Raw genomic sequence first — 20810 nt, forward strand, 5'->3', positions numbered from 1 at the left:
GATGACTTACATATTCTTACATTAATTGACACAGAAAACAGAAGTTATAATCTATAAAAATGAATGTCTCTTAAAATATATTTTTGTTTTCATTACTGAGTTATAAATGCCAATATCATTTGTGTTAGATTGAAAATTTCCGAATTATATAGTTGTGTATATATTAGATATAAATGAAGTCAATTTTAGGCTACACACAAAACAAGTGTATTAACATCACATATAGTTTTCCTTGGTACAACAGTTAGTTGAAGTATACCTTAGCATGAATTTTAAGAACTCATGTAAGCAAAATTATTTGTCATTATATTTTAAAAGCAAGGGACTTTTATCCTTCCTAAATACGTAATACGTACGAAAAACAAAACTTCTATAGGTCAAATAATAAATGATGGGTTTTTACTAGTCATCTCTCATCGTTTGGTTACAGGTAGAAATTATTTTTGGTTCTACACTTAATACAAGTTTTAATTGTTGAATTCTTGAAGGCGAGCACGCTCAGCACGACGAAACTCCTTCCTTTCGGATGGCGGTCTTCCTGGCAGTAAACGAATTACTGCATTCTCAGTTGCATACTTTTCAGGGTCATACGATGGTGCGTCGCAATGATCCCAATTATCACTACTTTCTACCGGCTCGAAGGTTTCTGGTGGATGCGTTTCTGCACGCTCCGACAGACTTTCACCATTAGCGACTGGCGTATATTTATACCGCTCATATGACGCGCGATTTACACATTCATCTTCATGACACTGAAAGGGATTTTTTCTTGTAGTCTGTCATCATCCCTGATAAAATTAAACATACCTTAAATTCCAGTTCACCGACAACGTGGGCGCTATTGAACCGGCATCGCTTCATTTTTCCCTTAATTTTCGCGGTTTCTGCGCACTTAAAAACGTGCGCTGGTTCTCTGCTCTTCAAATATACGTGTGCAGGATTATACGGACATGTCACGAAATAATCGGAACCAATTTCCTTTTTGCAGGCGTCCGACATGATTAGAAATGATTCACTGTAAATAGAATTATTAGGAAAAAGGTTTAAAATCAGAGGTAAACGCCTGAAATAAGAATATATTGGCAGTTGATTCAAGTTCCTTGACGAAAATGGAAGGTTGTTTAAAAAATTCAAGAGATTCTGTGCCTTTTAGGGTAAGGTTTACCATTCGTTAATATCGCAACTACTTAAGCGATCTTTCATGTGTATAGCTTGTTGAACGTAAAATTCATTGCACAAAAGCTAACCATACAAAAATTGCGGAATAATTCAAAGACGTTTTGTCTTTGCTATGATACTAAATCCAATATCTATATTTAAATGATAACAAACACGACGGTCTGTGAAGGTTCTTTATTGTTTAATTTAGAAAATAAATAGCTCCGTGACGATTATTTGGCCTAAGATTAGAAGCCGTGATAATCAAGGTTTTGTGTAAAACAAAACCTCATTAAAATCGGTTTACTGTCAGTCTGTCCGTCACACGGATTCTCCTCGGAGACTGTAGAAGCGATTGACACCAAATTTGATGGAAAGGTGGGAACTGTGAACGCTCACGCATACAGTGAGTTACATCCTTTTACGTCGAATTTATGCAATAGTTATAATACGTCAAAGTTGTCATTTCTTTGGAAATTCAAGATTTTAAATGTCAATATCACCCGAAAGTGAATATTCTCACATGGTTTATGCGTATATTACGTGTTACGTACCATGGGGACAAATTCACACTCAAATGTCTCTATAAAAGAAATACACAAAACCTTTCATACTTGAAGCGTCCAGCTTCCGGTTTCTCGACTTATAATTCGTTATGAAAAACTAATTTTATAGGCAAACGATATTGGCAAGACCTTCTGCCTCTAGGCTTTGTGAGATGATGAGAATTAAAGAGACAATTTTTCCCATTGGTTTAAGGCAGGGTGGTCTTTCCGGCATTTCGGTCCAAATTGGGAAAGCACATAATAATATAAATTTTCTTTAATATGTATCTTGCAGTCAAGGAGATGTCCTCTAAATGTGATATTTTAGTCTTAGATTTAGTTAGTTTAGCTTACTGGGGGGAGCCGCAGCTCCGAGCACTCAGGCCATTGTTAGGCCCATTGTACTAGCCCCGTAAATCGCCTATTCAATGGCTTCTCGTCTACGGCGTTCGCAGGCTTTAGCGAATCTGAGCACATTCACCAGAGGCACAGAGGGTACAGATTCTTCATTGAAGAAAATCTTGTCAAGGTGTCTTCGTCTGAGATCTGAGGAGGCCGGGCAGCTGCATAAAAAGGGTCGTCTCCTCCTCCTTACATTGGTTGCACATAGCCGAAAGCACTACCCCAATCTTTTCCATATGGTAGTTTAAGGAGCAGTGTTCCGTTAAAAGCCCTACTAGGGTTTTCATGTCCCACTTCTTAAGGGACAACAAAAATGCCACTCTAGTGGCCCCAGGCTCACTCACAAGGATTTTCGCCTGCCGGCAAGAGTCCAAATTTCTCCACTTGGCTACGTGAATTCTTGCAATTTCACCCTTCAGAGTAGACTTAACAGAAGATGGTCGGATTCCAAGAGCTGGTTCTGGCCCCACCATTGTGGATCCAGACCCTTGGGGAGCCATTCTGTCAGCCTCCTCATTACCAGCGATGTTATAGTGCCCCGGCACCCACATCAGGAATGTTTCGTTCAGTCGGCTAACTTTCAGCAGCACCTGATGACAACTGCACAACAACTGGCTTGATATGTCGTTACTATTTAGCGCTGATAATGCCGCCCGACTGTCGGAACAGATTCGAATGGTGCGACCCCGCCATTTTCGTCGCAGACATTCTTCTGCTGCTAATGAAATGGGATATATTTCCGCCTGGAATATTGTCGTCATTTTTCCGAAGGGTAAGTTCTATAATTGGATTCCCCGAGAACACTGCGCCCGATTCGCCCTCCCTGACTGACAGGTCGGTGCAGATTATTAAATCTGTAATCTGAAAAGACTCATGGCCATTTGTATACGACAGGATATGTCTTTTCAAAGACGAATCTGGGAACCATATGATCGGTTGGCATCAGGGCTACCGGATGTTTGTCAAGTAATTTCCGGATAGACGCATGACCGTATGATTGGCCGCCTTTCCACGCCCTAATTGTATTTAGTCTATATGCGTCATTGGTTGCTTTCCGTTTCACCTCCAATTTAGGATAGCTTCGAGTGCCGCAGTCGGTGTAGTACTCGTTGCTCCAGTAGTACTTAGGCAACCAAATCTTTGAATCTGCATTAGCCGCTTCCTGCTGTTAGCAAAGTTTAGTCTTGGCCACCAGCGTATAGCTGTCCCACCTGACGTTTCTTGTAGTGAACATAACTAGTCCAGTCTTCCTAGCGTTCACCGTGTGTCCGCAAACTTACCGGTAATTATTACGGCTAGGTCGTCCGCAAATGTTTGCACGAAGACTTTTTGTTCTCCAGGAACCACAGCAGGCTATCGATTACCAAGAGTCATAACAGTGGAAGGAGAACCCCTCCCTGTGGGCAACCCCTAAGACATCCTGCTTCAATAGACTTCTGGCCGACCGATATGTGGATTTTTCTCCACTCTAGCATGTGAAGGATCCAACTGATTAGCAGCGGTTCGATTCCATGCTGTCTTGCTGCATCACAAATTGCCGCGAATGAGCCATAATTGAAGACACTTTCAATTTCCATGAATGCGCATAATGCGTATTCTTTTTCGAACATCGTCTTCTCAATTTTTGCCGTAAGTTCATGGAGTGCTGTCGCCGTGGATTTGCCTTTCTGGTAGGCGTGTTGCCTATGGTGAAGTGGCCACTTAGGAATGTGTGTATCCCTTATGAACCGATCTACTAGGCTTTGTAGTCCTTTTAGTAGAAAAGACGTTAGACTGGTCGGTCGGAAGCTTTTTGTGTCTGTGTAGGTGGGTTTCCCTGGTTTGGGAAGGAATAACACCTTTACATCACGCCATTTAATAAATATAAGCGTGTGCTAGGCATGCGCGATTCCGAATATGACCCAGGGTATCCATTCCCTCTATTACTAGCGTTGGAGTATTTGGAGGATGATCGAGGCAATGAAAGAAGGCAGTCGGTGTCCTTTTCAATAAGTGAAAATGTCGAATGTTAATCGGGAATTGTACAAATGGAAAAAGCTTAAAGCAAGTCAGACAACTTTAGCTAAATTTTTCAAACCGTCAACGACTGCTTACCAACTGCAAACGCCAGCAGGGATTCACCGTGATTTGTCATCAAGTGATGAGGAGTGAATTATAAATATTCATATTTATATACATGTGTACTTTTATAATATTTTCCAATAAATCCTCTTTATTTTGGTACTATAAATTAAAAACGTTTACATTTTTGTATGTATTTTGAATTAATTCTTAATAGATGCTATATGCGAAATGTTAGTTTTGGTACTTCATAACCAACGAGCGACGATTAACGAACAATTCTACTCTTCTTTACCCTATGCATACGAGCATGTATTTCTTACGCTTCGATTTCACATAACGCACCTTCATGGAACCAATTAGCGTGATCAGTCGAGGTATGAATATACTCCGTGTAGTGGTCAAAGGGTAGTATAGGTCGCACGAAACGTGGATTGGTACCCACGATGGAGTATAAAACCTGGGAAACGCCTGCTGAACCAACCCCAACAGCTCTACAACCAACCCCTATCTCCACCTCCACGTGGTGACCGCTAAGAGCTCTTTCTTAACGACAAGCTTCAGATGGAGAAGGATGAATGCGAGTCTCCTGCGCCTAAAAACAGGACAAATTGTACCAACTGGTCCTCCAGGTTGGGGGTTGGATAGGGTTGACAACTATACACGGAAAACCGATGTTACGAAGCCACGAAAGGAGCCTCGGACAGGGTGGATCTTACAACGACGAACCCGACAACAACGGATTAACGATTTGCGTATTTTCTCATGGAACGTGCGCTCTCTGTACGGAGATGGACCTGCCAAGCAGCTAGCCGATACCCTGTCCCAATACAGGGCTGATGTAACAGCGTTCGAGGAGATGCGTTGGACAGGGACCGGTTTCGTGGAGAAGTGTCACTACACCATATGTTATAGCGCCCACCACTTTCAACCAAATTGACAACGTGTTGATCGAACGCCGCCACCTCTCAGCCTTGATGAATGTCAGAACATATAGGGGAGCCAACATAGACTTGGATCGCTATCTCGTTGGCATGGTGCTTCGAGCTTGAATAACAACACCGACCAGAATCCCCTCTCAGAATCAGGTGAGAGTTAACACTGAAGCCATCCACAACACAGCCCTCCGTAACACCTATAAGGGGGAAATGGATGCTGCAATAATCGCAGTCAACAGAGATCCAGGAAATGAAGCATCAACATCATAAATACGGCCACAAACATACTTGGTCCCAGCCGCAAAAAGAGTCGGAACGGCTGGTGGAGAAGCGACTTCACAGACGGAAAAAGGAAGCCTGGGAGAATCAACAGGTCTGTGAACTCGAAAAGTACAGACAGCAACCGCACCAGGCGCGCAAGTTTTACTAACAAGTCAGCAGGATGAAGCCTTACACACCTCGGTGTTCATCCGGTCGAGACAAGGAGAGAAATCTGATTTCCGATAGAATGGGCATATTGGAGCGATGGGGTGAATACTTTGATTAACTATTGAACAACCAGAACATCGGCGAGTTGGAGGTCCCGCCAACTGAAGACGACGGACAAATATTGCCACCACCAAGTATATCGGCTTAAAAATCATAAGTAGCCAGGAGCCCATGCAATTACAGCCAAATTGGTTAAATATGGAGGTGACCAATTACACCAAGTGATTCATCAACTTGTGCTCAAGGTATGGGACAGCGAATCAATGCCTGACGACTGGCATAGAGGCATTATCTGTCTCATATATAAAAAGGGAGATATCACGCAGTACAGCAATTATAGAGGTATCACGTTGTTGAGTACCATCTATAAGATATTCTTCGCTATCTTGCTAGGCCGGATAGCCCCATACTCTAAGAACATCATTGGCCCATACTAAAGAGCGAGGCTTCACTCCAGGCAAATCAGCACAGATCAGATTTTCTCTGTGCGGCAAGCGATGGGAAAACTGTTGGATTATGGACACCAGTTGCACCATCTTTTCATCGAATTTAAAGCGGCCTATGATAGCATAGACAGGCTAAAACTATACACGGCCATGAGAGAATTCAGTATTTCGACGAAATTGATAACACTGACTAGGCTGACCCTGACCAATGCCCGAGGCCAGATCAGCAGCAGGATCACTCTCAAAACGATTCGACATCAACAACGGTCTACGACAAGGGGATGTCCTATCAAGCGTCCTCTTTAACCTAATCCTCGAGAAAGTGATCCGTGATGCTGAGGCGATGGGTACGAGACTCTTTAAGTCCACCCAACTACTGGCCTATGCTGACGATATCGACATCATGGGAATAACCACCCGAGACCTACAAACTGCCTTCATCCAGATCGAGCAGGCGGCGCGAGATCTTGGGCTGCACATCAATGAAGGCAAGACAAAATATATGGTGGCAACGTCAGCACCGAAAACCAACCAACCAACAACATCAAACGGCACTGATCACACAAGAAGAATAAAGATAAGAGTCTACAACTTTGAGACCGTTGGTAATTTCTCCTATCTAGGGTCAAAAATTTCAACCGATAACAGCTACGACGATGAAATCCGCACGGTTGTTGGCAACCAACAGAGCCTATTTCAGCTAACAATAACTGTTTCGCTCGAAACGTCTCACCATAGGGTCAAAGCTCTTACTGTACAAAAAAATGATCTTGCCAGTCCTCATGTATTCCTTGGAGAGAAGAATCCTCCGAAGAATTGTTGGCTACATGAGGACGGACGATTTCATAGCCTACATAATGACAAAATCTATGAGCGATATCATGACCGTCAGGTTGTGGATGAAATCCGGCTCAATAGGTTACGGTAGGCGGGTCACTTAATTCGTACGGATGAGGCTGATCCAGCTCGTTAATCTATAACGGTAATATCTTTGGTAGAAAAAGAGGGCAAGGCAGACCCTACCTGAAATGGAGCGATGGCGTAGGCCCGGACGCCAGACAGCTTTTAGGGATATCGAATTGGTGGACTTCGGCGCAAAACCAGAATGTTTGGAGTTTCTTATTAACGCAGGCCTAGACCGGATACGCGCCGTTGATAATGGTGCCTGTACTCCATTTTTGAAAAAATTGGAATCTTTCACACACTTCTTTCATTCATTCGCCAACCTGCAATTGCCGTTAGAAAAGGAAATTTCCCAAGAAATAAAAATTTACACAAAAATTATAAATTTCCTTAAAACTTAACTTTCTTATATTTGGCTAAATGTATAAACAGGTGAATTTTTTTGTGTTATTTTCGGCTTTTTTTGTTTGAGATTCATATTTCCTCTATTAAAAGCGCACTTCCCTTAAGCGAAAAAATGTTGACCGTGACTGGTAATCCCTTTTACAAAATCCCATCGTTCCATAGAAAGACGTAAATAAAATTTTGGCAACAGTTTTGGTGAAATACTTATCGAATTTATAGAAGGAAATCGTTAAGCAGGTAGCAATAGTGAGCCAAACGTTTGAAGAGTGGAGAACCCGCAGCCTGATCCTGTTATTAAAAATTGGACATAGCAATTTCTCAGGAATGGAAGCTAACGCAAGCAGTCGGGTGCATTCAAATTTGATTACTCCCCTGACTGTCCCAGTTTCAAAGATATTCTTGGAAATTGCGTATGCGCATTTATGCATCACCTAAAACTTTAAGATAAAATTTAAAGTATAAAGGGAACATTGCGTGGGTTGACAATGGTAAATATGATGAAATGCTAGCACACACACTACGAGCAACTCCATGAAGAGATTCATATATAAGGGAAAGCAGAGTGTCAGGAAAATGAACGATTATCGAAAGAGTAGACTTTACATAGTAGAGATACTAAGCATGGTTCATTTCAGGGTAATTTTCGGAAACAGAAAAACAGATCAACAGGTTGCCAACTGAACTTACTAATTTGCATAAAATTTCAAGGGACCTTGAAACGGATGTTTGCGCCTGACTACCGATGGCCTTGATCTCTTATGTATGTGTATTAAAGCAAATTATTCGCAATCAATGCAGCCAATTTGTTCTATAAATGAACTAAATACGGACGAAGTTGTGTGCCACCTCATAGCGGAAGGGCTCCACCTACCGTTTCCCAGAAACAGTCAACCCATTTGCCGTTCCCAGGGAAATTGTAGGCGATATATACTGTTAACGGCGAATAAACTTCTTGACATGGAAAGTGATAAAATCGGCACTTTCTCTCAGGCACAGGTGAAACACGTTTGGAACATATCAAAACTATATACATCAGAGCTCAACACAGAATTTAATATTCACCTAACACTGAGTCTGAATAATCCGCTATATGTACTGTTATTGCATTTGGATATTGAAACCATCCTTGCCCCAATAGCTTAATTATTTCCGCTAACCGAAATCTACATACCTTTTAAATTTACCAGAAAATTGAAGCACAAAGCACTTTCTTTAAAATGTGTAACCTTGAAATTTTCTTCTGCCGGTGGCCTTGACTAGGAGTTTCCCAAACACTCCACTTCAGTACGCAGCAATCGCCCGCGAGCTCGTCCTTCAACTGATTAATCTTGTGGTACCGAATTGTGCAATTGCATCAAGGAAACCGTACGGAGGGAAACGAACCTTCGATTGTTATTTGTCAAATTTATCGGAAATCGGCATAATAAGAGCGGTATGTTGTCAATTACCAGCTGATGCCTACCGGCATTGTTTATCTTTTGAAGGGACGGCGTTTATGGCCTTATCTTGTTGCCTTATCTGTTGCTTATGTTTATATTGCAGTTTAGATATATTGTTTGATAGTTGCGATTTGAATATTGGGTGTTTGCAGTTGAGCCAGTTTACTGTAATTTTTTTTAGGGGGATGTTGAGCTCTAACATGGTGTTATGATGCCAGGCAATTGCGTAGAACAATTGGAATATGTAAATATGGAAGATGAAATGTAAAAAAACTCATTGTATTGAGACCGTGTAGGAAGGATTCATTAGCAACTTTTAAGGTTTTGTGTGAAACAATACCTTATTAGAATCGATTCGATGTTTGTCTGTTGGTTACACCCGATTTATTCGGAAACGGCTGGATTGATGGTCACAAAATTTTTCTGAGAACCTGTGGTCTATGAATCCCTTTGTGTTGAGTTTAAGAAAAGGGTCCGCATACATGAGAAATGGGTGTGTGAACTTTTTTTTTTCACATTACGTTTTTTCGTTCTCAGAACTTATCCAACCGAAAAATCTGAAAAAAAGAACACAGTGGTGTATGTAAATGATATCTGGGCCTAAATCCCGTTCCGATATCTGCACTAATAAAATTAATAATATTAGCATATTTTAGAAATTTAACAATTCGTCAATAACGCAGGAAAATAATTTATTTTGGTTTTTTAATCATTTATATAAGAATACAGGCATATCTCGACTTATCACGTTAATTGGTTCCATGAAAGTGCGTTGTAAGTCGAAAATGTGATAAGTCGAAGCGTAAGAAATACATGCTCATATACTTAGGATAAAGAGTAGAATTCTTCGTTAATTGTCGCTTGTTGGTTATGAAGTACCAAAACTAACATTTCGCATATAGCAACTATTAAGAATCAATTCCAAATACATACAAAAATGTAAACGTTTTTATTTTATACTATCAAAGTAAAGAGGATTCATTAGAAAATATTATAAAAGTACACATGTATATAAATATGAATATTTATGATTCACTCATCACTTGATGACAAATTATGATGAATCCCTGCTGAGGTTTGTAGTTGGTAAGCAGTCCCAGATGTTGACGGTTTGAAAAATTTTGTTAAAGTTGTCTGACTTGCTTCAAGCCTTCTCGATTTGTACAATTCCCGATACATTCAACACTTTTACTTATTGAAAAGGACACCATCTGCCTTTTTTCATTGTCTCCATCATTCTCCAAATACTCCAACGCCTTCTCAATGTCTTCCAAAAATCTTCAAATCTTTTTGGTTGGAAACTCTTTTCTTCCTCGTCTAAATTTTGTTGTACCAATTCTGTGTCATCTGTTACAATATTCAACAATTCTTCGTTGGAAACTGGCACTTCAGGGGTATTGATTACATCAAATATATCCTTTTCATCGATTTCGTCAAAGCCTATAGTTTTCGCAATCTCATGGATTTTTCTGTTGATTTCTGAATCGGTGTCGATATTAATGCCAGAAGAAGACTCAACGGCGTCTGGCCAGATTTTGTGCCAGGTTTTGTTCATTGTGTCACTAGTTACCTCTATCCAAGAAGCTTCTATATTTCCAACAGCCTTGAGAATATCAAAATTTTTCTAGATTTCTTCAATTAATATTTGCCTATCTTTATTCAATGCTATTATATCTTCTAAACGTTCCACCAACTGTGTGAAAGTTCGACGTAGATAGTATGCTTTAAAGCTAGCAATTACACCTTGGTGCATGGGTTGCAGCAGGGATGTGATATTTATCGGTAGGAAGACCATTTTCACATTTTCATCACTTTGGTTGAGATTTTCAGGATGTCCATGAGCATTATCGACTAATAGCAAAATCTTGTGCGATAAGTAGTTCTTACATTATTCTTTGACCCCTGGACAAAATTCATTTCCAAACCATTCAGTGAATAACGCCGAAGTTACCCAAGCCTTTTTATTATGTCTCCAAATAACTGGCAGTGTGGTTTCCGAAATATTTTTTAAGATCCTTGGATTTTCTAACGGTACACCAGTAGATGCTTCAGTTTCAAATCGCCATCGGCATTTCCGCCCAAAACAAGTGTAAGTCTGTCTTTGGAGACTTTGAAGCCTGGAGTTGTAGCTTCTTACTTGGAAATAAATGTACGTGAGGGCAAACGCTTCCAGTAAAGTTATGTCTCGTCGACATTAAAAATTTGTCTCAGGCTGTAACCTGCTTCTCTGGTTCATGTCGAGAATCCATGCATACAGCTATTTTTCCGCCTTCTCTAATACAAAGGGCCGAAGAGTCGAGGAAATGCCCGCCTTAATATGCTCACGATTTTTTTCCGCATTCCTTTTTATCTGTCTGATAGCACATGCCTTCTATCCTAAGGAAATAGCAATTTGCGCGGCTCTCTCTCCTTCGTCCAAACGTTTAATTATTTCCATTTTTTTTTTAAACTAATAACTTGCCTCTGCCTCTTCGTTTTAGAGGAATTGTATCCTTTATCCACGCTGCTATATGGGTCTTTGATCCTTCATTAGATTCGCCGTCTTCACTGTTTCCACTGCATGAAACAGTAGCAACAGTTGTAGGGCAGCATAACCTTTTGTTTTGATAATTTCGTAAAGAGCTATCGGAAATATGAATATTTTTATTAAAATACTAAATGCTTCGTTATACCACAAAAACAAATTTTTGCACTAATTACTTACTTATGAAATTTTTTGAAATGCTCAAACCACCCCTTAGTCGCTTCGAATTTGGATTTCGAATGAAATATTTCGTTAATTTAAGCATACAATTTTTGGTCTTAGTTCTAATCATATCTTCCATGCATATTTTTAAAGCATATTTGGTATCTTGAAGTACCTTGTCCCGAACTTGAAGCCCTCGTTTTTAATTAGTCATTGAATAGGCGATTTTAGGGGATAGAACAAAGGGCCTTATAAAAGCCTTTAGTGCTTGGTATGCTACATCCAAAAAAAAAACAAACAAACCAAATTAACCTGCTGAAAAAAGCTAAAAAATAACAAAGAAAATTTGGCGATGGACTTCGCCGTTTAGATAAGTTCACTTTAGAAGATGATGATGTCATACATGTCTTAGGGTGTAATAAATTTACGTGAAATGCAAAACCTCGATTGTGTGGTTTTATTTTCTGATCTTTCGGTTGGATACGTACTGAGAACGAGACCGGTTTCACATTTTGGGGCTCACATTTTGAATCCTCACTCCCCTGCATTTCTTCCAATATCAGAAATAAGATCATTTTCGAAAAGTACCAATCGCGCCTTTTCATTTGTTTTCAAACTCAACACACAATGGCCCAACTTGCTATGTAAAGGAATTTACCGACCAAAAATTTTCATCATATTTCGTGACAATTTGTTCAGCCGTTTTCAAGTAAATCAGTTTTGAAGGACAGACAGGCAGATAGACAAACAGACTCTACCAAAGTAAAAAGTAAGAAACGGTTGCAAACGAGAGTAACACCGGATCATAACAAAAACCAGCGAGCTGACGTACGCGAGTATTTTGCGTAAAGTCAAAGCAGATACCTCCCTGACTGACTTGAGTGGAGGGGAGAATTACATTTGGTAGTAGACCTCACTTTCAGAGGAAATTCTATATGTAGCAAGGAAATTCGCTGAAAATGACACTCTAGGGCCGGATGGAATTCTGAATATCGCCCTGAAACTGGCAACCAGGGGAGCACTAGGTATGTTTGCTCAAATTTTTACGGCATCTCTTAGAGAAGGAGAATTCCCCGAGCAACGGATGCTGCAAAAGCTGATACTTATTCCGAAGTTAGGTAAACCATTGGTTAACCCTCCTTATATCGACCGATATGTTTAGTCAATACCGTTGGTAGACTGCTCGCTATTGCGGAAAAGGAAGGAGGCCTATCCGACAAGCAATTCGGCTTTCGTGGTGGACCAAGACAAAGTCGACGTCGTCTTATTTCCAGCGCAGCTAGTTCTACTCTACTGGTACTCTACACAGCTACAGTTTGGGCAACTGTTCTGAAAACAAATTAAACTGCGGAAAGCTAGGAATGGCGTATTAAGTAAGTGGACTCCGGGTATGCAGTGCTTATCGAACAACATTAGGAGAAGCGGCATATCCACTAGCAGGGATAACCCCCACAGACATCTTGGCGAATGAAGGTCGGCGTCTCTACGACAAAATGTATGCAATCTGGGAGTCTAGTGAACTTCGACGGCGACTAGCACGACGAGGATCCATCACAGAATGGTAAAAGAGATGGAACGAGGCACAAATTGGCTAAGGCATGAAGAACTGCGAAGAAAACAAGAAAGGGAGAGAATAATAAAAGGCCACAGTTAGGAACTGAACCAGCCCCGGGATGCAATGCTTTATAGCAGTCGCGTGGGAAGAGTGGTTTGAGAAGGAGGTGAGTAATAGTCTCACATAACTGCATGGCAGGAGCCAGCAGCAGGTTTTGAACCACCTTCCAACAATGAAAAAAGACAGCCATTGAATCGATTTTAATCAGGTTTTGTTTTACAGAAAACCTTAAGAAGGTCCATATCGACTTTCAATCGTCCTTCGGAAGTTCATTGATAATATTTTTTATCCATTTGAAAACTGTCTTATTTTTCATGCTAGAAAGACATGGGAAATTGCTCTTGGCTTTTTTTACGGGAGTGTATATTATGCTTTTATGGCACAATCACTGATTTCGAAAAAACTAATAGATCTGTCTTAAATTTATTGAACATCTGTTGAACATGCCCGCTACAGTTTAAAGCAATGAATTCGTTCCTAAATAGCCAAGGTTATTCACCTCTGCCTTTCATATGCTAGCTGTCATAAGTGACAGCTCGCTGTGTTGGGAGATTAGTGCATATCTTGTTCTGTGCTAGTTATTTGTTGAAATTGGAGCTTTGTTTATTATATAGTTTACTATCGGAGGGTCAGATTAGGAACCTTTAATTGTAAGTTTTTCTGAATCAGTTTGTGATTTTTACAATTATAAATTATTTGGAAGCACCTGAAGTGGCGCTGAAAAAACATAATTCGACATTTGATTTAGCTTAAGGATTTGTTAGCTGTTTGGGGTTTATTTACAGTTTTATACCGTTCACGTCTGTAAAGAGATTTGTTCTGGATCATTTCACTCCTTCAAGATGCATTTGACGGTGATATAACTATAACGAAACGGTGATAACGCTGGTGACCGTAATTTTCTTTTGGCATTAGACATGAAAATTTTATGTCATGAGGTCATTTCCATTATTTTTAAATGCAGCAGGCAATACATACAATGCAAACGGATCTTTAAATTAATGACTGCAAAGTGAAGGTACTGAGGGAAATAGATGTGAAGTCTATACTAGAGAAATGTATGCTTTATTTTATGTCCAAAAATATTACATCATAGTGAGCAGGAGCATCCTTTCAACAAAAAATTGGTGTTTTTACTTTCTTTAGTTCTAAGGAAGGATCAACCCCTATATTAAAAAGGAGGCCTTTCAAAATCATTTAGAAGTAGAGCTAAGTTGAGGGGTAATGCTACATTTTTCGCCCGTGGAGAGTTTCAAGAAAGTGTTTTCTTAGATAAGTTCTCGTTTCCGATGTTTGTAAAGTTTTGTACAACTTAAACGCATAGTTTCTCCTTGACTCCTTGCTCCCTTCTTCAGTGCATAGCTACCTCGTGTTTTCTTGTAACAGTTATTGTACCGCAAATTTGTTTTAAGAATGTAAAGATATTTTTTTCCATATCTAAAACCTTATATTAACATATGTTAAATATCGCTTCCTAGAGGTGAGGTACAGATTAATCCACGCCTTCGAGATGTTTGAGGAACGATGTCATGGTCCACTGAACTCCTCCACGACCTCTACGACCCTGGCGGATTCCGCTTTCGACCTAAAATTCCTCTGAGATTTCACCTCAATGTTGCACATGTGATTCTGCGCTATCATATTTCGCTCTGAAAATAACTATTAGTTTCTCTGGAATGTCCATTCTGCGTAGAGCACTCTAGGTACACCTTGAGTTGACACTGTTGAATGATTTCTTCAAGTCGATGAAGAGCAGGTGAAGATCTAAATTCCGCGCCCTGCTCCAAAATGATCTGCAAGGGGTTGACGTGGTTCAGGAGGATCCAGAGCAGAAACTAGCCTGCACTTTGTCGTTCAAGCCTTCGAGATGTTCCTTGATGCGTTCCAAAATTATTTCAGCTATTATTTTTACTACTGTTGGGAGCACACAGATATCTCTCCAGTTGTCGCACACAATATGGCTACCCTTCATTGGAATCTTAACGATCATCCCCTTTTTTTATTCTCTGGGAAAAGTCTGGGATTCTCAGGATTTCCGCACGACTAGAAGTAGCAGATTTGCATTTTTAGTTGTACCGATGGATAACTCTGCGAGGAGACTGTCAAGCCCAGCGTCTTTACTCCGTTTGGTTGCATTGTTGGCCGAGATCCGTATCGTCGGGGATGAGGACTGCACGGTTTACGTTTCTGACAGGATCATCGAAAGATTTACGATCACTAGCAAGTTCTTTTGATTGTGATGTGTGTAGCATCCGAGAAAAGAACAATATTGATAGCTGCCCAACGCTTCTTAGGCGGGTTACTCCGTCCGATCAGCAAGATAGATTTCGACTGGCAGCTGACTAATCGGTCGATATTGAACTTAGAAGGTCGTAACTCTCCAATCCTGCGAGAAACGGCGCCTCTCTTGTTTCACAGACAACTCCTAAATTTACTGCTGATCGCAAAATGGTTAATCTGACACTGCCGGTCCGTCGAAAGCCAAATGACCTTATGGCAAGCTCTGTGCTCGAACAATGTGCCACCAATAACGAGGTGGTGGAAGCTGCAGAAATCCACACAACTCTTATCATTATCGTGACATGTTCGAGCAAGGTGTTGTCAGAATCCACCTTGGCATTCACATCACTCATCACGATCATAATGTTAACTTTTAGGAGGCCTCTTCTGAGCTGCGTGTAATTGATCCCAGAAACCTTCTCCACTATATAGGAAATCTTCGTGGGTGTATAGCACTGTACAATTGTGATTCTCCTTAACCTGGACCTCAAAAGTTGTAGTACGGATCTTGTCATCTCCCAAGTCAAGAGTCAATAACAAACTGACGCCGGATTCATGTCTACTACCATTTGTCTTTCCAGAGTACAGAGGTACACTGCTGCAAACAGCAGTATGGGACATATTTGTATTCGTAAATACGAATACGAATAAATTTGTACAATGATTTTTGACGAATACGAAAGTATTTGTAATCGTATAAGTGATCAATAGGTACACTATACTCAGTAAAAGGGGCACAATAGTTCTTCAAGGTCTCTTAACAGAATAATAATAATATTCGTGTAAGTGAATATTTTCGTAGTTACACAAGTGAATAGGAATATGGCTGTATTCTTACATTCGAACAAATTTGAATACGAAAACAAAACAGAGGAGAAAAACAAGGGTGCTCTTCAATCGCGCTCTGAAGTCTGATGTATCCGCTGGCGGGAATCGTTATAAGGAGGCATAGAAGGCTGTAATCGATCATCCTGGAGACGCTTTTACGAAGGGACTCTCTTGAGTCAATCCCAAAACTGAAGCGGATCCTTGTTAAAAAACGAAGCCAGAGGTTGGATTATCCCCTTTACAGAGCGGGAGTTACAGAGAAAGCGATGAAGAAACATCTGCTTGAGGTGCACTTCCCAGACAGCATCCACAATCGCATCTCGGAGCCGACAGGTGCAATGCAAAGTAGTATAATTGGAGCGAGTAAAATGGGCATTTAACTCGTTCCATAGATGCAGGTCTGATGTCCCCAATGGCATCGTTCCTGCGCTGGTAATAGAGGGAATGGATGCAGGCCTAGCATGCACTTATATTTCAATTAACTGGCGTGATGAGAAGGTGATATTTCCCCCTCGCCGAAGGAGTTTCTCGTGAAGTTCAGCTTACGTATGGCATAGTCCGTGGCGAATGCCCAAATTTCCCAAGGAACTTTATCTATGATGTTACTATGGCCGTAGGACTTCGCTGTCCATCATCCGCACTCGTCCATGCCATCAGATTATGGCACTGCATGCTACAACGTATTTATTGTGGAGGTCTAGGAGGAGGATTGAATGGAGAACTATCCGATTTGTACGTAGCCCACAATGTATATGTATATTTAGCATATCAGACCATTCACTTTAGTGTGATATTGATATTTAGCATTTTGGGTTTCAGAAAATTTAGACGGAAAAGACAAGCTATTGTAACTTTAATAGTACGATTTTTATGAAGCTTGGGGATATCATGTTTCGTATTATAGTCTGCAAATAACTAAAAGGGGTTTTTTAGCCAATTTTCCAAAAGTATAGTAATATGCTATTATTACCTTAATATGAGTGGATATCGATATGGAGAGTATTTTGAAGCATTGGCAATGTATAGAAGCAGTTTCTTTTTTCAGATTTTTCCGATGGGTAGTTTCTGAGAACGGGTCCATTAAAGAAATCATCACTTTCGATCCTTCCCGCGACAAATCTCAAAACTAACACTGGCTTTGAAAAGTACTAATCGAGACCTTTCATTTGATACCCGACTTTATTATATTCTTTGAAAAAAAATTTACACCCCCCTTTGCATCACCCATAAATGCATCACAACTTCTCGCCGAATTTCGTGTCAATCGGAGTAGCCGTTTGTGAGAAGAGTGCGTGTGGCCGACAAACAAAGCCTTAAAAAAGCGCTGGGAAGTAGATTCTTCATAAATAATATTTTAATATTTCATCCGAATGTCAATTATTCTCATTGATTATGACGTCAGCATCTTATTTGCATTGTCGAATTTCTATGAAACTTGGCAATATTATCCGTGATACCGCCCTATGCTGCTGAAATTTAGTACTCCTACGATGGATGAACTTAAGGGGGATTTTCCAGTCAATTTCAAAAAGTTGGTATATTAGTAAGCTTATTTGAGCAGATATCGGAATGGGCCATATTTTGAGGTCTGGATTTCATATATTATTTTCAGATTTTTAGGTTGGGCAGTTTCCGAATTGAGTTCTGTCTCATTTTAAGTAAACACATTTTGACTCCTTGCTCGAGCACTTTATAATTTATGTCAAAATCAAATCGAGTTTAGGAAAGTACAAATGGAGACCTTTCACTTGATATGCCACATGACTATATTTGGTGAACAAAATTTAACCTTCCCTCTTTGCGTATCTGGGGAGCCTTCCTTCAAACTCCACCTGAATTTAGGTTACTCACTACATGCCTGGGATTTCATAGTTCCCATATATTCATCAAATTTCGTAGGGCCTAATGGTTTGAAAAAAAGTGCGTGTGACAGACAGACAACAGTGAATCGATTTTAATAAGGTTTTGTTTTACTCAAAACTTTTAAAAGGAATTATTCTTATTTTTTTAATACCAATTTTCCGTTTAAGGTTTAAGTTTCATGCTCAACTATGTCATCCTATAAAGAACTTTCCGAAGAGATTGTAACATGTCCATACAACGAGTCGCATCGTATTATGCGGAAACGTCTGCAGAGGCATCTGGTAAAATGTCGTGAGAGTCATCCCGATGTGAAGCTCGTTCGTTGTCCTTTCAATAGTGTGCATCAAGTACCTGAGCCCGAACTGAACGTAAGATTTGCCAATAATTCTCGGATTATTCAAACTGAATATCTATTTTCCACAGCATCATGTCTCCATCTGTCCAGATAAGGCCCTGATAGATCAATATCGCTACAATGTAGCGCCGGCGGTTAAATCGGAGCGTAATGAAATTACCAAACAACCGAAGGTCAGCTGTGATGATGACTGGGACGACGTGCAGGTCGGAACATATGATCCAAAAACATATGTGAAAAACGCGCCCATAGTTAAGTCGAAGGCTATAGAGAAGCTCGCATTGTTAGATGGAGAGTACTACACCGACGAAGAGGATGAGGGCTTAGCCCCGGCGAGGAAGAAGAGGCGGCATGCAGATGACTTACGCTCCGATGATGAAAATTAAGCGATTCTTCGCCAGTAGCAGTACTTTATTACATTTATTTTATCAATAGCAACTCCCAAGTTTTTGTATGATATTGCAGAGATCTGTAGGGTGGTTTGATCAATCGGGAAAAGTCGTTTAAGTTCAATTTGTATTCGTGTAATTTATGTTTAAGAGGATGCGTTAATATAAAAAAAAGCTAAATTTCTTTCTTTCTAAATGACTCTTTTATTGATATTTGTGTAACCTATCCCCACGCATGTCATCAGGACTTTCTGTGCACCAGGCAAAGCGTCATCTTCGTCGTCCTGTTCGGGATTCTCCAGTTTGAATGTTATTGCGAAGAAGTCTCTCAGATGCTGAAGGAAGTGCACGCTGTAATCAGACAACGGCCCTGTTAAGTATTTCGACACATCCTTTTGCCCCAGCGCCATGAACAGTATCGTCAGCCACTGAAATGATGAGTCGACACATCCGCCGCGATAGATTTCGTCTAGAAGTCGGTAAGCAGCTTCGCGACCTAGATCTTCCGGAACAGACGGTTCTTTTCCCTGAGAATTAACGCAAAAAGTTCTAAAACTCATGCTTGAGATCATTTAAAAGCCACTTACCTCGTCTTTTGTATTGGAAATTGCCTCAGCTGAGTAGAAGACACCATCGGTCGTCTCGGCGATGAGGTTGACCCCGAATCCAGGGCTGTTCCCGGACATTTTACCTCGATTTTGGTCGGTGTAGATGTAGACGTCAGGCAGAAAATTGAGCATAACTCCTTTCGCCGATTCAACTGTTTTCGCAAACGTTTTAGAAAATATTTTAGAATTCGACTGTGAAAGTTCTCAGTACCTGTTCTATTCGCCATTGCTGGTGATACTTTGGAGGCGTACACAGTTCCACGTATTCTCTTGACCATTCCAGCTTTCAGGAACTGTGTTGGTCGCAATTTTTGCTTCACTGGGCATTTAAAAACTACTTCTCCGCCACCGCCAGGCATCATTCCACGTTTCGTTACTTTCAGTTCAAGGCCCTCATCGACGACTATGAACTTTTTGAGTACCGGAATTGCAGCGCCTTTTATATGGTCAACGGATGGACTTTCCTTGCTATTTGTGACTCCTCTGAGGGTGATGTTTAAAGGTGTTTTGCAGAACGGTCCCAATGCGATAAGAACGTCGAGGTAGTACCCTAAATATCGAAGCGAAAAGTAGTCAATGCTGCCAAGTCGCACATTTTAATAATTCCACTTTCTTACCGATTCCCCGTTGAGTACAACAATCATGATGGAACGCTCCACCATGTAGCAATCCCGGACAAAAATACAAGCTTGTGCCAGATTCATTTAATTCAATTTTCGTTCCATTTGTGATTTTATCGAAAAGACGGATCAAGCTGATTTCGTATTCCCTTAAGCCGAGATTGGCATCTTCACTTCGGATTTCGATGATTTTCACTGGTTTGCCGCTGAGTGTTGAAAGCAGCAAGCGTTGCTTCAAAAAATTGTTACCTTTATACACTAATAAGTTATTTTCACGTGCAAACGGAGGCATTTTCATGCGTTTGTTTACAACCGAGCAGGCAAGACATGCGAGACCAACACGTGCGGCTGTCAGTTGAGAGCAAATGAAAATGACATTGTTGTCAAACGGTGCAGGGCTGTGAAAGAACATTTCAGTTAGGTTAGTTCACGGCGAAATGATGCATGACTTGTAACGGTCAGATTTCTGATTTATTTATTGAGCAAAGTAAAGAAATATATGTGCGGCACACAAAAATAACTTAAAAGCTCAAGCGTGACTAAATAAGTATGTAACGCTAACCTACGGAACCTACGGGAAACTAGGGATATCTACGGATACTGCCTGCAGGTTTTGTGAGGAGGATGACGAAAGGAGGTAGGCAACATACTAAACTTCCTAACGGTTATAGGCCTGCTTGAGATACTATGATCAATAGGTACACTATAACCAGCTAAAAGGGCACAATAGTTCTTCAAGGACGCGGTGCGACTTTCCCTTAACAGAATAATTATAATAAC

General features: G+C 40.5%; 3 protein-coding genes across 3 annotated transcripts; 1 reads left to right on the forward strand and 2 right to left on the reverse strand.

The window, feature by feature from the left end:
• Positions 1-44: 44 nt before the first annotated feature.
• Positions 45-8708, reverse strand: LOC119656747 (gametocyte-specific factor 1 homolog). The gene is made up of 3 exons (XM_038063306.1): positions 8519-8708; positions 808-1015; positions 45-752 (listed from the first exon to the last, which is right to left on the reverse strand). Exons 2-3 carry the CDS (start codon positions 997-999, stop codon positions 468-470), a joined length of 477 nt encoding a protein of 158 aa, XP_037919234.1. The 5' UTR covers positions 1000-1015; positions 8519-8708; the 3' UTR covers positions 45-467.
• A 4900-nt stretch (positions 8709-13608) lies between these two features.
• On the forward strand, positions 13609-18968 carry LOC119657877 (gametocyte-specific factor 1 homolog). The gene is made up of 3 exons (XM_038065008.1): positions 13609-13737; positions 18226-18426; positions 18482-18968. The coding sequence occupies exons 2-3, from the start codon at positions 18247-18249 to the stop codon at positions 18797-18799; spliced, it is 498 nt and encodes a 165-aa protein (XP_037920936.1). The 5' UTR covers positions 13609-13737; positions 18226-18246; the 3' UTR covers positions 18800-18968.
• LOC119657876 (probable RNA 3'-terminal phosphate cyclase-like protein) lies at positions 18967-20406 on the reverse strand. Its single transcript, XM_038065007.1, has 4 exons — positions 20028-20406; positions 19622-19960; positions 19390-19562; positions 18967-19329 (listed from the first exon to the last, which is right to left on the reverse strand). Exons 1-4 carry the CDS (start codon positions 20326-20328, stop codon positions 18994-18996), a joined length of 1149 nt encoding a protein of 382 aa, XP_037920935.1. The 5' UTR covers positions 20329-20406; the 3' UTR covers positions 18967-18993.
• Positions 20407-20810: the final 404 nt, after the last annotated feature.

Source organism: Hermetia illucens, chromosome 5 (genome assembly GCF_905115235.1).
Source record: "Hermetia illucens chromosome 5, iHerIll2.2.curated.20191125, whole genome shotgun sequence".
NCBI lineage: Eukaryota > Metazoa > Arthropoda > Insecta > Diptera > Stratiomyidae > Hermetia > Hermetia illucens.

Coding starts and splice junctions, on each gene's coding strand:
- LOC119656747 (XM_038063306.1), bottom strand. CDS start 999: ATGTCGGACGCCTGCAAAAAGGAAATTGGTTCCGATTATTTCGTGACA. Junction 753..807: donor TCGGTGAACTGGAATTTAAG/GTATGTTTAATT, acceptor AATCCCTTTCAG/TGTCATGAAGATGAATGTGT.
- LOC119657877 (XM_038065008.1), top strand. CDS start 18,247: ATGTCATCCTATAAAGAACTTTCCGAAGAGATTGTAACATGTCCATAC. Junction 18,427..18,481: donor TACCTGAGCCCGAACTGAAC/GTAAGATTTGCC, acceptor TATTTTCCACAG/CATCATGTCTCCATCTGTCC.
- LOC119657876 (XM_038065007.1), bottom strand. CDS start 20,328: ATGAAAATGCCTCCGTTTGCACGTGAAAATAACTTATTAGTGTATAAA. Junction 19,563..19,621: donor AGCAATGGCGAATAGAACAG/GTACTGAGAACT, acceptor TTGCGAAAACAG/TTGAATCGGCGAAAGGAGTT. Junction 19,330..19,389: donor TTTCCAATACAAAAGACGAG/GTAAGTGGCTTT, acceptor GTTAATTCTCAG/GGAAAAGAACCGTCTGTTCC.